We start from the raw sequence: 16,581 nt of genomic DNA on the forward strand, positions 1-16,581 counted from the left end.
GTACATAGTATGCAATTTTGGACGTGTCTTTTGTTTTTTCTTTCTGTTTTTATTGGGAATGCCCACTGTGAATCGCTTAAATGTAACTCTAAATGGCCGTGTGTACGCGGATGGGGATTGGTCGCATCGATTTACTGACACTCGATTCGCTGTCGTGCTGAACCCCCCCCCGGGCGCGCTCTCTGCAGAACCCGGTGACAGGACTGCTCCCGGCGAGCGAGCACAAGAAGGACGCCTGGGTGCGGGACAATGTCTACAGTGTCCTGGCCGTGTGGGGCCTGGGAATGGCCTACCGCAAGAACGCGGACCGCGACGAGGACAAGGCCAAGGCCTACGAGCTGGAGCAGGTGACCCTCTTACAGCCATTACATTACATTACATTTATTTAGCGGACGCTTTTACCCAAAGCAACGTACAAAAGTGCATATCAAGGCCATTGGACGAACTGCAAAACACAGGTTCGATAAGGTACAATACTCATTTCGTACAGTTACTCATAGCCAAGAACACAGTCCAGTTCAAGCAGTGAACATTATTCTGACCTAACTTATGCTACAGTAAGTCAAACTAGGGGGAAGTACGAGCTGCAACATTAGGATGATAATACAATAAGTAATTAAATTACAGTAAGTAATTAAAACAGCCCAACCATACCGCCTAGAGTAACTGCCGTTTGTCCCCTGGGCTCTGCCCCGCCCACCTCCACTAATCCATGGGTTTTTTGTGTTTTGATTGTGCAGAGTGTTGTCAAACTGATGCAAGGGCTGCTGCAGAGCATGATGAGACAGGTGAGAGCGCTGGACTAAATCACAGCCCTTAATCGTCAATCCTCTGTTATTATTAGATGGCCTCAAGTACCCCGGGCTAAGTGCTAAGCCCAGTTGGTGACAGGTTGCTCTCTGTGGGACGGGACGATGCACTGCACTCTTCCGTTTCAACTCAACCAGCGACCCACGTCATTACAGATGAAGCATTAGTGTTTATATTGTGTGTGGTTCTGTCTCAGTACATGGTGTTTGTTATTGAATAATGAATGAGTTTGATGATGAAGATTCATTTTGATCCATATTAACAACACTCCAATAGCTACAGTCTATTAAAAAAAAAGTGTCAGTCTATTAAAATTCCAGCAATACACATACATTTGGCTTTGTTCCCCGGAAATATATTTGAAGTTATGCAGAGGGCATATTTGGAGAACCTTTGCCGGGGGATATTTTCTGCGCTATACTGAGGAATGCCTGATTGGTCCCCTGCATTGACCAATGAGTGGCTCAGGCTCATTTCCTTGTTTTTGGGGACTATGGCTGGTCCGGTCCCCCTCTTGAGAAATGTTCTTGTCTTGAGGTCTCACCGAAGAATCTTTAGTAAGAACAACCACTTCACTGTTTTGCATACTTTTTACCACTAGAGGGCAGGTAAAATGTGTACAGACTGAATGGGATGAAATGGTCTGTTATAAAAAAAAAACATACATGTAAAATTATAGCAAGTAGTGAAAGTAGTATGAAATAATGACTAATTTTCACATAGATTATATGTGTTTAGAAACTATAACCTCATAGTTCTGCATTCAGAGAAATTGCTGGAATATTTACAGACAGAATGAAGTAAATTTGCAAGCGATTTGCGACGACCTGTCGACACTGGTTATCATGTCTTACTCTGCTGTGCTCTGCGGAAAGACGCTGGATTGGAATGTTGAGTTTTCTGGCAGGTTGCCAAGGTGGAGAAGTTCAAACACACCCAGAGCACCAAGGACTGCCTGCACGCCAAGTACCACACCCCTACCGGGGCCACTGTGGTTGGGGACGACCAGTGGGGACACCTCCAGGTGGATGCCACCTCACTCTACCTGCTTTTCCTGGCTCAGATGACTGCTTCAGGTAAACATGGCCAGGGCCAACTGCCGAGGAAGGCGTGGCCATCCTTTAACAGTTACCGCTGATTTTACTCATCTCTTCGGGGTTTCTGTAAAAACCCGCCATAGACCTCACATCAGCGGCCGCGTCATTTCCTGTCTTATTTTCAGGTCTCCAGATCATTTCTAATTTGGATGAAGTGGCGTTCATCCAGAACCTGGTCTTCTACATCGAGGCTGCGTATAAAGTCGCTGTAAGTTTCGGAAGGAATTCTGAGGAGGGCGGAAGGCTCCCCCGTGCATATTAAGTAATCTCTGCGCCTTGTGATTCCACCAATTCAGCACTCTCTAAGAAGCCTCGCAGTTCACACTGACAGCGGAGTTACCGTCCCAACATTTACAACATTAGCCCCCCCGGTGGGAGGCCCTGAAATACCCTACCAAATTTAAAGTAAAAATTCATCCAAAAATGTAAAAAAAAAAAAAAAAAGAATGCCTTGTATACATACAGTATACTGACTGAGGTTGTTACCACAATAAACATAAACAACAACATGTAGATTGAAGCAACTGCAGTGAATTTTTCCTTTTGATTTTAGTTCTCTGGAATTGTTGATTATGTATTTGTCTTTTGATATACAGGATCTAGTTAATTAAAAATTAATAGAGCCAGTTTTTAAAAGGTTTTACATTGTTTTTTTCCCTCAAGAAGAAAGTAATTCTTAATGGGAGCAATGAATTATTAATTGTGAGGTGTGGAAAAAAGTAACCTTACCCCTCATACCTTCATACAGGAGAATCATATTCAGCTGAGGGGATCTTCCTGCCATCGTTGTGTAATATAACTGTCTGTAAATGAATGGTTGTAGTAATCTGTTGCTGTGCTTGCATGTCTAGGACTACGGAATGTGGGAAAGAGGTGACAAAACGAATCAGGGGATACCTGAGCTCAACGGGAGCTCCGTGGGAATGGCCAAGGTATGAGCGCAAGGAACCGATGCTCCCCCCTAATCCCCCCCAAAAAATTCCCACCTGCACACCCCCCCCCCCCCCCCCCCGCCGCCCATGCCTGTCCCCTAATCTTCTTTATGAAAAAACAGCTTCCTGCCCTCAACCTGGAATCTTCCCTGTACCAAAATGACCACATTCATCACATTTCCAGCGTGTAGCATTCCAGCAGAGCTAGTGGTGACCGCTAGCCGCCTGCCTTTGGTGCATGTGCCTGTTGAGGCAGAGCTTCATGGATGAGATTCTGCTGTTAAGTAATTCGCTGTCTGTGCTGAGTCATTTCATCTCCTAGCAGATCTCTGTGGCAGTTTATGAAACGCTGGCAACACTTTCGCTGGCCAGATGGGCCCTATTCGCTGGGCAGCATTCGCTTTTTGGCCAAACCTCAGCATTTAATAATCTCTCCTTAAAAGGACCTGTCTGTGTTGGGCACCACCAGGCCCGGGCCCAGGAGATTCTGTTCTGCCTCTGCAAACTGCCGTGGTGCTCTGCCGTTCCCTACAGGCTGCGCTGGAGTCCATCGATGAGCTCAACCTGTTTGGGGCTCATGGGGGACCGAAGTCCGTCATCCACGTCCTGCCTGACGAGGTGGAGCATTGTCAGGTGAAGCAGCAGAGCTCTGGCCTTTTGTTCTGCAGAAGGATTTCAGTCCATCCCGTTTCCTGCTCTGCACTCTACTTCAAAAGCAAATCCCTATGGGATTGTATTGTACTCTTTAGCTTTTGATATCACGGCTATAAACCCATGAGATGATGAAATTGAACTTGCACATGAAAGTGTAGGAAACCATGACAGCATGGGGAATTTTGGGGAAATGCAGTCGGAGAATTCATCTTTTTTTTTCTTGTTTTTTTTTTTTTTTTTCATCAGTCAATCCTGTGCTCCATGCTGCCCAGAGCATCCAATTCTAAGGAGATTGATGCCGGTCTCCTGTCAGTGATCTCTTTCCCCGCCTTCGCTGTGGAGGATGCTGACCTGGTCAACGTCACCAAGAGCGAAATCATCACCAAGTTACAGGTGAGCTGATCGTCACTGCTAAGAATGGGCACATCACCAATCTACGGGTTAGCTGGTCACCATCACCAGGAATGATATCTTTACCTGCGATGGCCACAGGTAAGGTGTTTATCACCACGGCCAGGTGAGCACATCGGCAGGTTATAGGTGAGCGAATGGGCTGTTTGCTGCATGTAGCCTGGGTGAAGCCTTTATTGTTCTACTTCCTTCTACACCCCCGAGATTGAATATCACCCTGTTATTCTTTCTCTTTTTTTCTTAGGGCCGTTACGGCTGCTGTCGGTTCATTAGGGATGGATACAAAACTCCCAAAGAGGTACGGCTGTCTGCCCCAGTCTTTTCTGTGGAGGTTTTTACACGCTGGCAAGATGTCTGCTCACGAGTTGGAACGTGTGAAAGCGTCTTGTGCTTCAAAACGGAATTCATAGTAATTGGCTATAATTGCAATAATGACCAACTTCTGAAGCATTTAAAAGGTCATTTGAAGCTTAGTTTTTCCCTGTAGGTGCTAGCTGGTAGCTGAACTGCTCCCACATGCAGATGTGACATGTTGAGAAATATCCCCGTCCTGTTATTATGAATCATTTAAGATATTTCTAATAAACTGCCATTTGGGTATATTTGTGGAAAGTGGCCCAGCTAAGAAATGAATAATTCCACACTATGGTGTGTTTCCAGGACCCCAATCGCCTGCACTATGATCCTGCTGAGCTCAAGCTGTTTGAGAACATCGAGTGCGAGTGGCCTGTGTTTTGGACATACCTCATCTTAGATGGAATTTTCAATGGAGACCAAGTTCAGGTTGGTTCCCTTCAGATTCCATTAATGTTTTAGATTTTTTATTTTTGAGATTTTTTTAAAGCCTAAACTATCGTGTCGGATCCTGATATTAGTATTATTTATTGTCAGTTGTTGGCACCTTGCCAGTGTAGACAAATAATATTTGTAACCTTTTTATCAAGCCACGCATATCGTTGAACAAGTGAATACTATGAATAAACGGTGTAATAATTTATTTATATATGATATTGATGCTATGTTAGTATCGAGGTATGGATGTCTCTGCAGTGTATTCAGTAAAGCATGTCCAATTAAATATTGCGGTATTACAGTACATGTTTGCACCTCTCTAATGCAACGCTGTTCACAGGTAGAGGAATACCGAGAGGCTCTGGATGGGATCCTGATCCGGGTAAAGAATGGCATTCGACTGCTGCCCGAGCTCTACGCTGTTCCGGCAGACAAGGTACTGTGTGAGCTGCAGATGCGCACGTTTGCCTCATCGAGAGAAACTGTTCCGGTGCTTTCCAGAACCCCTGAGTGTCTGTGTCCTAGATGGAAGAGGAGTACCAGAACCCCCACACCGTGGACAGGGTGGCCCTGGGCCAGCTGCCTCACATGTGGGGGCAGTCCCTCTACATCCTGGGCAGTCTTCTGGCGGAGGTGGGAGACCCTCTGTGGTTTGTGTGATGATGATGATGACGATGACGATGACGATGGTGGTGGTGATGATGTTGATGGGCTGTGATAATGATAATAGTTATTTTATGAATTAAAGCTAACTTTCCAGATAAGACATTATTCCTAATGACTCATTCCAGATCAGATATTACCCATGTAATCTTCTGTTTTGACCTAAAACCTATGACCTATGACCTTAGCCGTGTTGGTGTCTGGCTGTTTTGCCTATGTACTCAGTCCATTGCATGAATAGCAGCTCTTCATGACCTCACTTCCCTCTGTTCTTCCTGTGCTGTTTTAAGGGGTTCCTGGCCCCTGGAGAGATTGACCCCCTCAACAGAAGAATGTCTACATGCTCTAGACCTGATGTAGTTGTGCAAGGTATGCATTCCAATGAGAGTTATTTTATCAAGAAAATGCCTTGTTTTGCAGAGAAAATGAAAGTTACCATAATTTTTAGACAATTTTCATCCCTTCAGCTTTGATATGGGAGAGATTACAGTAAGGTTATGCTTGTGTATAGTTTTGTAATAGAGGATGATCGTAAATAATTTTGCCAATAATTAATTCCTGTTACCATAAAAATTTGTAGCACTGTTACTACAACCAAAAAGCCCAACGCTGTGGAACTATTACTACAACCAAAAAGTGCAAATTTGTTGGACTGTTACTATACTCAAAAAGTACAGCACTGTATATCTATTACTACAACCATGAAGTGCAACACTGTAGAACTGTTACTACAACTGACTGTTACACAAATGTGTGTGTGTGTGTGTGTGTATGTATGTATGTGTGCTTGTGGTGTGTGCGCGCACGTGAATGCCTGCAGTGTGTGTTGTGGCAGAGTCAGAGGAGATTCAGGAGCTGTTGAGGGAGAACGGCGTGGATGTGAAAACTGTATCGGAAGTCCTGCCCATTCGAGTAATGCCTGCACGGATCCTGAGTCACATCTACGTCAAACTGGGTACGGCTTTGCTCCCGTCACGTCCCCCACACCCTTCTCCCGTCACATCCCCCCACAACCTTTCATACTAGTGTCCGCAACACAAAGAGCCCAGGCTGACTCCTCTCCCTACAGGATACAGCAGGAAGCTGAATTTGAGCGGCCGGCCATACAGACACATCGGAGTCCTGGGAACTTCAAAGTTTTACCAGATCAGAAATCATACCTATACCTTCACCCCACAGGTAACAGGATGATGGACTTTCTTTATATTGTACCTTTGCACCTTTTATTGGGACTTTACAAAGATCCTAATGCTCATTCATTTTATTATAGCTGTGTATTGTCATCAGCGTAGTTGTTTTGGTGGTCGGTTGGGCCACTTTGCATGATTTCTGTTCTGTGTCCATTAGTTTATTGACCAGCACCACTTCTACCTGGCTCTGGACAACCAGATGATTGTGGAAATGCTGAGGACAGAGCTGGCCTATCTGAGCTCCTGCTGGAGGATGACAGGACGCCCCGTCATTACCTTCCCCATCACCCACAGCATGCTGGGTAAGCATACTCAGATCACCCACAGCATGCTGGGTAAGCAAACTCAGATCACCCACAGCATGCTGGGTAAGCAAACTCAGATCACCCACAGCATGCTGGGTAAGCATACTCAGATCACCCACAGCATGCTGGGTGGGTAAACTCAGGTCACCCACAGCATGCTGGATAAGCAAACTCAGCTCTCCCACAGCATGCTGGGTAAGTAAAGTCATCTCACCCACAACATGCTGGGTGAGCAAACTCAGATCACCCACAGCATGCTGGGTAAACTCAGGTCACCCACAGCATGCTGGGTAAGCAGCTCAGATCACCCACAGCATGCTGGGTAAGCAGCTCAGATCACTGACTTTCTCACACTTCCCAACACTCTGCAGATGTAGTTGAGGGGAAATACTGTCACATCTAATGAGAGAAGAGATGGTACGCAGGTATACTAAGATGGTATATGAAAATATATATAGAATAACAATGGTAGTGTCAGTGTATTAGCATATTTAATCCTCCCAGTCTCCAATCAGGAGAGCCGTAGGGAGAGTACAGTGATGGACATGCTGTGTTCTACCTCCAATCAGGAGAGCCGTAGAGAACATAATGATGGACATGCTGTGTTCTACCTCCAATCAGGAGAGCCGTAGAGAACATAATGATGGACATGCTGTATTCAACCTCCAATCAGGAGAGCCGTAAGGAACATACAGTGATATGCACTATGTGTTCTGTTCTAGTGGAAGACGGGGATGGCATCGAGCCGTGCATACTGTCCACCCTGAGGAAACTGCAGGATGGATATTTTGGAGGAGCCAGGTCATAACAACTTATAGATAAACATAAAATGATAATGTGTTGATGTAGTGTGTATGATGAGATGTAGGGTGCAGGGTGAAATGTAGGGGAGATGTAGTGTGCAAGGAAAGTGAGATGTGTGAGAGGTAGGGGGTAGTGTGAAATATTTTTTTCATTTTGTTTGCACTGCAGGGTCCAGCTGGCTCCACTCTCCAGCTTCCTCACCACCTCCTTTCACACGCAGCTCAGCTTCCTGGATACAGACTCTGAAGAATCTCTGCCGGAGGAGGAGGATGAGTGTGAGTCTGATGATGAAGATTACGAGGAAGGGTGTTACTCCCTCTCAGGTAATGCTGTTCACCCACGCACATCCAAAAAATTAAACCAGAGTTGAGAATAAACTGTATACCTGCAGTTCTATTAGCAGCTGGTGGTTACTGGTTTCACTAGTGGGTAATCTTACACCTGTGGTGGAGATATTGATGTTAGAATAACAACAGTCCTGGTATGCAGTGGGGAGCTACATACAAATACCCAGCGCCACCACCCCCTTTCTTTAGTAGAATTTTGGATGACAACATGGATGACGACATAACAACTGGTACAGTCCAACCACTGACGGAACCACAGGAGGTCGCAGTTGTTGTTGCGTAGTGCTAGTTTGGACTGTGTTCTGCAAAGGCTTTATGTGTAGCAGTGCCAGATGATTCTTTTAGCAGGGGAGAGGAAGACCGCCGAGTCACAGCCATGCTTCTCTTACGCCCGCAGGTGGCTCGAAGGATCCCTTTGACCAGTACCTCACCCAGCTTGTTCAGAGCACAGCCGGCAGAAGCAGTCTCCCTCCCATCCAGAGTGGGCAGCACCACGTGTTCAGCGCAGAGCACACCACCCGGGACATCCTGTCCCTCATGGCGCAGGTCCAAGGAGTCAGCTTGCCTAGTAAGCCGCTGGAGAGCCAGACGGTGGAAAGTGGAAAGTCCTTCTGTGGAGATGTATACGCAAAAGGGATATTTCTCTTGTCTCCGTAGGGGAACCCTTTTTAGTTCTGTATGAACAATTTTATTGCGTGAAGTGGATTAGTGTAAACATGTATGGTGATGCATTGTCTGTTGCATATCCACACAACTTGTCAAATTTTGTTCCTTATAACGTGTGACCGAAAATAAGCTATATTCATATTCATAACTATTAAGCCCTCGATATTAGGTCTTGAAAGTGTGAAAGCTCACGGATAGAACCGTTTTGCCCAAAAGAGAACACTTGGAGTCGATAGGGTTCCTGTATGGAGACACACAGGAGCCCTTTTGAAAGGACGGAATACAACAATGCAGTGTTTATTTTTGTCATGTGTTAATAGATGAGGGTATTTACTACTGTGGATAGTTTTATCATCTGAACTACAACACGGCTCAATGAGCCTCTTGGATAATGCAGAGGAATCTCTATGAGTCACAGGTCTGTGTTGGAAAGGTTACGGGCAGGGAGCAGTTATTTTTAAGCAGTGTTTACAGAAGGGCAGATAATGTTTTGGAAAACTTTCTCCCCCGAGGTTAAATGCTATTAATGTTCGGTATGCGAACATGCACATGCACATGCACACGTATATGTGCTCTGTCACAGCCAGGGATTACTGTATGTTTTCAGAGTCATCCATGTATTTACCCGTGACTCCCGTCGTAAACAAACACCGCAAATCTCTTAATCTGCTGGAGGTTCCCCAGCCCCACCACCATCGGACCCCACACACCAAGGTACTGTCCTGAGACAGGTAAAGGTGTGAGCACCTGTGTGCTCTGTTAAGGCCCTCTTCTAGTACTATGGATAGGGTCCATGGTCTGGTATAAAATAAGTGTGCATTCATTTGTTTGCATATGCAAGTGAAATAATTTGTACTGGTATTTACATTGAGTGTGCGTCTGCGTGTATTCATGTTTGTGTGTGTGTGTGTGTGTGTGTGTCTCCATCCATGCGCGTGTATGTGTGTTCTTTTTCTTCAGTCCGCTGCCGCTGACCTGCAGCTTCCGCGGGATGCTCAGGGGAACACGGACTTCCAGCTGCTGGTGAGACAGCTGAAGGAGTGCCCCACCCTGCAGGACCAGGCCGACATCCTCTACATCCTCTACATCATGAAGTGAGCCCCCCCCCCCCTCCTCAGGAAACGTTGAATTCTGGGATAAGGCTCCAAATGCGGCGTCCCCATAGGGAGGGATTCAGTCAGGTCCTCCTAATCTCAGTGTGCAGCAGCGGTCTGTTTCCTGCAACGCATGGCGAGGTCTGTGCTTTAATCTAAGAAGGCTGTAAAGAGAACAACCTAAAGGGAAAAATTAGTGGGAATAATGTAACAGCCCTTCAGGCTCGGAAATACTGGCCATTTTTCCCCTGGAGAAGTGGCATCATATCAGTGTCCCTCTGTGGTACTGCTGTTGCATTACATTACTAGCATTTATACTACGGCTTGGCCGAACACTCAATTGTGATTGGCTGGGAGGTTGAGAGAATTATTTTTTCATACATTTTTCCATGGCTTCACCTAGGACACCTTTTTGCATTTGTACATACTCTAGTATCCATTTATACAGCTAGATAGGTACTGGAGCAATTGAGTACAGGTTAAAGCAGTGTCCTACCAGGTGATCGAACCTGGAGCTTTGTTTATGCAAGCCCAGTTCTTTGCTCGTTGTACTTCACTGCCGTCCCATGTGCCTTTTTGTTTGTTGCAGGGGGGCTGACTGGCAGGTGGACCTGTGCGGTCAGGGCGAGGTCACCGTGCGCTCCCTCCTGGAGGAGCTCTACGTCCGGGCCGGGAAGAACAGAGAGTGGGGGCTCATCCGCTACATCTCCGGCGTCCTGCACAAGCGGGTGGAGGTTCTGGCTGAGGTAGGAGGCCCCCCACCTCACCACCCAGAGTGTCCGGAGGGCACTGGTAAAGGAGAGGAGAACCCTTTGCGTGGGCCCCGCCAATATTTCTGGTTCCCAGGTGTCTGCAGAGCTCTAATGGAAACACGGTTATAAGCAAACTGTTAGTGGGTACATCTGTTGAGCAGTCATTAGCAGCCATCTTACTGCCGGAAATAAATGATCTCAGATATTAGTTAAATAATTTATTTTTATTTCATGATTACACATTTATTAATTTTATGTGGTGCTATTTACAGTATGTTATTGACATGGTCAGTAATACAGTGAAGCTGCATCAGGTGTAGTATGGTATGTCCAGACTCCCCCTGTTACCAGTTTTCTTATAAGAGAGGAAAATTGATCTATTGTGAAACTTGCCTAAAATATCAATATTAAAAAATCTATAATAATCTATCTTCCTTATATACATATAATACTTATTTTACTGAGGGTGGAAATGCAGAAATGACACTTTTAGCAGTCACTGGAGAGTAACACACCTTGAGCAGTATTTAAGAGTAACACAACTTGAGCAGTATTTAAGAGTAACACAACTTGAGCACTACTTAAGAGTGACACACCATGAGCAGTATTTGAGTATCACACCTTCAGCAGTATTTAAGATTGACACACCTTGAGCACTATTTCAGGGTGCCACACTTTGAGCAGTATTGGAGAGTAACACACCTCGAGCTGTACTGTGTTTAGTAATAATCTAATGGTGCAGTTGTGTTTGTCCTTTGCAGGCCTGTACGGACCTCATCTCTCACCACAAGCAGTTAACTGTTGGACTACCACCAGAACCCAGGGAAAAAGTCATCACTGCGTAAGCTCATGCTTATACACCGTGTACAGTACCATCGTCATAGCACTACATCCCATCACCCTGAAAACCTCTACCATTATCCTGATAAACCATCACCATCGTCCTGACAAACCCTTACGTGACCCTGAGCTCGGACAGACTACTATGAGCGCATCACATGACATTTCAGCGTTCGCTACATGCTTCGACTATACGCTTACCCAGAGGGATTAACTAACGTGCATCCAGAGCTGGCCGCTGGCATAAATAGTCTGTTCAGTTGTTCAGGGCCACCGCCATCCATGGGCCACATATTTTGAGTTTCAGCGGTGGGTGTGATTCGTGTTGGGGGGGCACAGCAACATTCTTGTTTAGTGCCACTAGGGCCAGCTCTATATGCAGCCATAAAGGTTTTTCGGCCAACCTTGCAGAATTAAAATCATTCCTTAAAACCTAACTGCCTTTCTAATCCTAACAAAAATCATTTTTCAGCCCTTTACCTCCAGAAGAGCTCAGCAACCTGATCTACGAGGCCAGTGGGCAGGACATCAGCATTGCTGTTCTCACTCAGGTTACACGCTGCCCCACGTCTTCCAAAAATAATGTACAAGTGCAAAAATGAGTGAATGACCCCTCCCAACCGTCAAATATCTTATTTTTAGCCAGCCACAGGGATTAGAGTAGAATAGAGTAGAATAGAGTAGAATAGAGTAGAATAGAGTAGAATAGAATAGAATAGAATAGAATTTATTTATTTTTCCCAGGGGGAACTTCAGGATTACATTCCTGAATTAGTGCAAAGGTGACATTTTTGTCCTTAAGCTTAAAGTCTGCAGGACAAGGGTAGGTCAAGCGATGCTACATTTTTTTTTTGCAGAGCTATCTGTTCACAGAGATTCTAAGTTTAGTTTAAAAATATAAAACGCAAGATATGTGTATGTAGGTATGATATGATACCCCTGCTGATCACATGGACTGCTTCCAAATTCAGATGCTTCAGAAATAGCGACAGATAACAGTGTAATCCCGTCGTAATTCTTGTGGACGGAAACCGCTGTGCGTGACGCTAGGTCAGCGTGCGGTCCGGTCCCGCGCGTCCTGTTGGTCCTCTCAGAGGTCGAGCTGTCAGTGGAAAGAGCGGGCGAGACGTGCTGTGCCGTGTGTCCCCCCCCCCAGGAGATCATGCTGTATCTGGCCATGTACGTGCGCTCCCAGCCCTCGCTGTTCGGGGACATGCTGCGCCTGAGGATCGGCCTCATCATGCAGGTGATGGCCACCGAGCTGGCCCGGAGCCTGCACTGCTCCGGTACGCGCGAGCGCTCACGTCCTCACTCTGCCGCTTGCCTTCGCTGCGGGGGTGTAGTTTCACACTGGCTGTGGACTTCATTTCCCATCAGCACCTATGTAAAAATGTGGAAGTTCCTGCTTGCTAATGTTCCTGCTGTCCCAGCAAGCACAGCCGAGGGAGAGAGAGCAGTGAGGCTTGGGCCTTATCCGAATCAGTGTCTTAACTACTGTGTCCTTAAAATATGCACTGTCTACAAGGCATACTGCATATTGTTTAGTCATGGTATAAATCTACCTTTTCTAAATAAAAATAAAAAACCTGAATTGTATATAATTGCTCTACGTTGTATATTTATTGTGCAAAATGGAAAATGAATTCATGTTCGGAAAAACAAAATGGCTGTTTGTTGCTGCACACTGTAGGAGAAGAGGCTTCCGAGAGCTTGATGAGTCTCAGCCCGTCGTCCATGAAGAGTCTGCTGCACCACATCTTGAGTGGGAAGGAGTTTGGAGTGGAGCGGAGTGGTCAGTTTTCACCTCCTCATTTTGCAGAAGAATTTATAATTCAAATGCATTTGCTTGCTTTAAAGTAAGGCTTTACAAGACGTCTGAAATTTAAATCCTGGGTGACTGCTCTTTATGCTGGTTTCTGATGTCTTCCTGCTCTCAAGTACTTAATTTAAGTGATTGGCTAAAGAGGCTGCAAAACTCGTTTCAAGGGCCAAAATTGGCTAGTGATTGAAAAGAAATCATAAAAACCAGAAGAAGACTGCAGCCCCCCAGGACTGGAGCTTGAGACCCCTGCATTAGCATTCTTAGCTGAACATTCTATTGATGATGTAACAGTCACTGCTGGGAACTGAAAGCAATTGAGTTCTAGAACTTCAACTTAGAACTTTGAAAAAAAAAAAAAAAAAAAAACATTCGAAAAAAATGCTTGCCTCTGTATGGAGTAGTATACTTATTAATGGGTGTGCTCCTCAGCAGTTGTGTGGCAGGCATTGCATCATTGACCTCTGTGTTTGTTAGTGCGGCCCAGCGAGTCCAGCACCATCAGCCCAGGCATCTCCATCCAAGAGCTGGGTCACACTGGGGCCACCAAGACAGAGCGCACTGGAATCCGCCAACTCAAGAGCGAGATGAAGCAGGCAAGTAGAGGGAGGAAAAACAAAATACCCAGAGCTTCTCCTGATTTGGAGGCGTATTTATGATGTTATAATTGCATGATTATATGCTATAATTGCTTGGTTTTATGTTACAATTAGATGATTTTATAATGTTTTGCATGAATTGCATGCTTTACAATGTTATAACTGCATATGATAAACTGTTTTAATTGCATGATTTTGTTGTTGTTATTGTCTAATTATCATGTTATCACGGTAGTATTATATGCTGCTTTAATTGCATGTCGTTTTGATTATTTTAGTGCCCCGTGTTCCTGTGTTTGCACCTTGCTGCCCTGCATTGATTTGGGGCTCTGTGTTTACAGTCTCTCGGTGGATTCCTGCTGCTACAGTGTCTGACTCACTATGTCTCCTCTTCTCTCTGCAGCTCGATGAGTCCAGGCCCATCAGTGTGGGTTAAGTTCCTTGCATTTTATCTTTTTTTTTTTCGAGCCCGGGTTCTCTGATCGCGCAGGAAATGCTAACCCCATTAACTCAGCCTGTTCTCCATTTACAGATAATGACCTCATTTTGTCACGCCGAACGCGGGCTGTGCCTCAAACGGACGGCAGCTGCTTGCTGCTCGCCTGATTAGTCCCTGTCATTCGAAGGCAGCGATTTCTGAGGTGTCTGAAAACAAATCTGAATCGAGATGGGCTTCCAAGGCAGCTTAGTACGTCATGAGCTTGAAAGTTTTTCACGTCTAGCCCATTTGCGCTTATTGTACATCGATTTGGATAAAAGCATCTGCCAAATAAATGTAATGTAATTGGTTTACATCCATTACGCAACCCTCTCAACAGCTATCTTGAGCCTACCTTCATGCACTGTTAATGAAAAGGGACACCATGGACATTTCAAAAAATTTAAATTCACATGTTTAGTAAAAAATATTTAATTGCTAAGGCACCTTAGCAGGCATCATTTGCCGCTAACTTTCAAATGAGACGAGAATTAGCCTTGACGCCTTCCCGCCTTCAAACAGCGGTATTTCCGTTTGAGGCACAGCCATTTTCTCTTACTTCCACAGGCCATCTGTTGTCACCCTTCCGCCTTCCCGCTTTATAGCAGTGATAGTTACCACAGTGATTCCATCCCTTTGTGACTGACATCTTGTCCTCGCCTGTTGGTTTGCGTTCTTGCTGGCCTCTCTGCCAGTACGAGCCCCCCTGGGCGGCATCGTCTTCTGACATCACCTGCATGATTGTGAATGGAGTCTCTCGGCGTCTCACCATCACGGCATCACGCTCTCCATTTTGTTTTTGTAGATTTTTGTCAGTGGGCTTTCCTCCAGTAGCACCGCCCTCTCTCCCCGCTCCACGGTAAACCCTGTTACCCACCCTACGCAGAATATGCTGTCTACACACTGCAGTACGCCACGCTACACATGCTCTCGAGTGCACGCTACACTAACCGCTACCTAGTGCACACTGCAGTAAAGGACATATGCTACCTAGTGTACACTACACTAACGGCTGCCGACTGCACACTACCGTGAAGTACATATGCTACCTAGTGCACACTACACTAACTGCTGCCGACTGCACACTGCCGTGAAGTACATATGCTACCTAGTGCACACTACACTAACTGCTGCCGACTGCACACTACCGTGAAGTACATATGCTACCTAGTGCACACACATTAACTGCTGCCGACTGCACACTACCGTGAAGTACATATGCTACTTAGTGCACACACATTAACTGCTGCCGACTGCACACTGCCGTGAAGTACATATGCTACCTAGTGCACACTACACTAACTGCTGCCGACTGCACACTACCGTGAAGTACATATGCTACCTAGTGCACACTACACTAACGGCTGCCGACTGCACACTGCCGTGAAGTACATATGCTACCTAGTGCACACTACACTAACTGCTGCCGACTGCACTCTGCAGCAGACCACATATGCTAGCTAATGCACACTGCACAATGCTAGGTACAGTGTTCTACACTACATTACACTGTGTAATGCTACCTACTTTACACTACGCTACAATTTTAAGATATTAAATATACCAGGAACCTGACTCTGACCTGACCTGAGCCCATATATGAATCCCCATGTTGTGGTCGGGGTTTAAATTCCTGCCATGGTATGGCCAGATTAGGGCCCTCATCAGGTCAAAAACAGAACAAACAAAAACTGTCTTGAGATTTGAAATTCCATTTCTCAGTTGATTCTTCATTCACATGCCATCCATCATTATCAGCGCAAAGGCTCACATGCATATTATAAATCTGGGATGGAGGGACACCATGCAACATCCCCCAAAACATGCAGATCCAACTGTGTCTTCTGTCATTCTGTCTGAACACTCTTTCCAATCTCATATTGAGAATTTTTTTTTTTTTAGTAGTTATAGATATGATTGTACTTTATGGTATTTCTCTTCAGTAAGAATAAGAAAAGATAATGGGCTGTGTTGTGAAAATAATCAGCTGCTGGTATCACATACTTCTAAGCGGAGCGCATGCTTGTCTTCACTACGTCAGGAGTGGAGATCCCCAGCATGAGTGTGAATGTAGAATTAGCATTTCATAATCTAGGGGAAAATAGCAGGGTGCACGAAAACGTTAAATATTTTGTAGAACTACAATCTACTTTTAAATTTAGAGTCTAGTTTTAATCTTAGCATGAAATGTTCTCGCTAAAACATGCTCCTGTTCAGTGTGCACTGTGCCGTTAGTGCAGGGAAATGTAGGGGACCTGTCTTTGCCGTGTGTGAGCCTGTGTTTGTGTTTTGAGTGTTTTGCAGGGGGAAACTTTTTAAAAAAAAATG

At 45.4% G+C, this 16,581-nt stretch overlaps 1 protein-coding gene across 4 annotated transcripts in view; it reads left to right on the forward strand.

The window, feature by feature from the left end:
- phka2 (phosphorylase kinase, alpha 2 (liver)) overlaps nucleotides 1-16,581 on the forward strand; it is a 30,651-nt gene that overhangs the window by 10,903 nt on the left and 3,167 nt on the right. For 2 of the 4 annotated variants that reach the window (XM_035393509.1, XM_035393507.1), the window contains exons 3-30: nucleotides 189-347; nucleotides 741-788; nucleotides 1,718-1,886; nucleotides 2,033-2,115; nucleotides 2,759-2,839; nucleotides 3,374-3,472; nucleotides 3,740-3,886; nucleotides 4,149-4,202; nucleotides 4,565-4,687; nucleotides 5,037-5,132; nucleotides 5,222-5,329; nucleotides 5,650-5,728; nucleotides 6,180-6,314; nucleotides 6,429-6,538; nucleotides 6,707-6,851; nucleotides 7,577-7,655; nucleotides 7,827-7,981; nucleotides 8,403-8,573; nucleotides 9,279-9,385; nucleotides 9,632-9,765; nucleotides 10,355-10,511; nucleotides 11,279-11,358; nucleotides 11,830-11,908; nucleotides 12,514-12,643; nucleotides 13,048-13,149; nucleotides 13,654-13,772; nucleotides 14,179-14,202; nucleotides 15,059-15,112. In XM_035393509.1, the coding sequence (XP_035249400.1) occupies nucleotides 189-347; nucleotides 741-788; nucleotides 1,718-1,886; nucleotides 2,033-2,115; nucleotides 2,759-2,839; nucleotides 3,374-3,472; nucleotides 3,740-3,886; nucleotides 4,149-4,202; nucleotides 4,565-4,687; nucleotides 5,037-5,132; nucleotides 5,222-5,329; nucleotides 5,650-5,728; nucleotides 6,180-6,314; nucleotides 6,429-6,538; nucleotides 6,707-6,851; nucleotides 7,577-7,655; nucleotides 7,827-7,981; nucleotides 8,403-8,573; nucleotides 9,279-9,385; nucleotides 9,632-9,765; nucleotides 10,355-10,511; nucleotides 11,279-11,358; nucleotides 11,830-11,908; nucleotides 12,514-12,643; nucleotides 13,048-13,149; nucleotides 13,654-13,772; nucleotides 14,179-14,202; nucleotides 15,059-15,112 (3,027 nt within the window). The remainder of the gene's footprint in view (nucleotides 1-188; nucleotides 348-740; nucleotides 789-1,717; nucleotides 1,887-2,032; nucleotides 2,116-2,758; nucleotides 2,840-3,373; nucleotides 3,473-3,739; nucleotides 3,887-4,148; nucleotides 4,203-4,564; nucleotides 4,688-5,036; nucleotides 5,133-5,221; nucleotides 5,330-5,649; nucleotides 5,729-6,179; nucleotides 6,315-6,428; nucleotides 6,539-6,706; nucleotides 6,852-7,576; nucleotides 7,656-7,826; nucleotides 7,982-8,402; nucleotides 8,574-9,278; nucleotides 9,386-9,631; nucleotides 9,766-10,354; nucleotides 10,512-11,278; nucleotides 11,359-11,829; nucleotides 11,909-12,513; nucleotides 12,644-13,047; nucleotides 13,150-13,653; nucleotides 13,773-14,178; nucleotides 14,203-15,058; nucleotides 15,113-16,581) is intronic. The other 2 variants (XM_035393511.1, XM_035393510.1) reach the window with 2 other exon arrangements.

This window comes from Anguilla anguilla, chromosome 15 (assembly GCF_013347855.1).
Source record: "Anguilla anguilla isolate fAngAng1 chromosome 15, fAngAng1.pri, whole genome shotgun sequence".
NCBI lineage: Eukaryota > Metazoa > Chordata > Actinopteri > Anguilliformes > Anguillidae > Anguilla > Anguilla anguilla.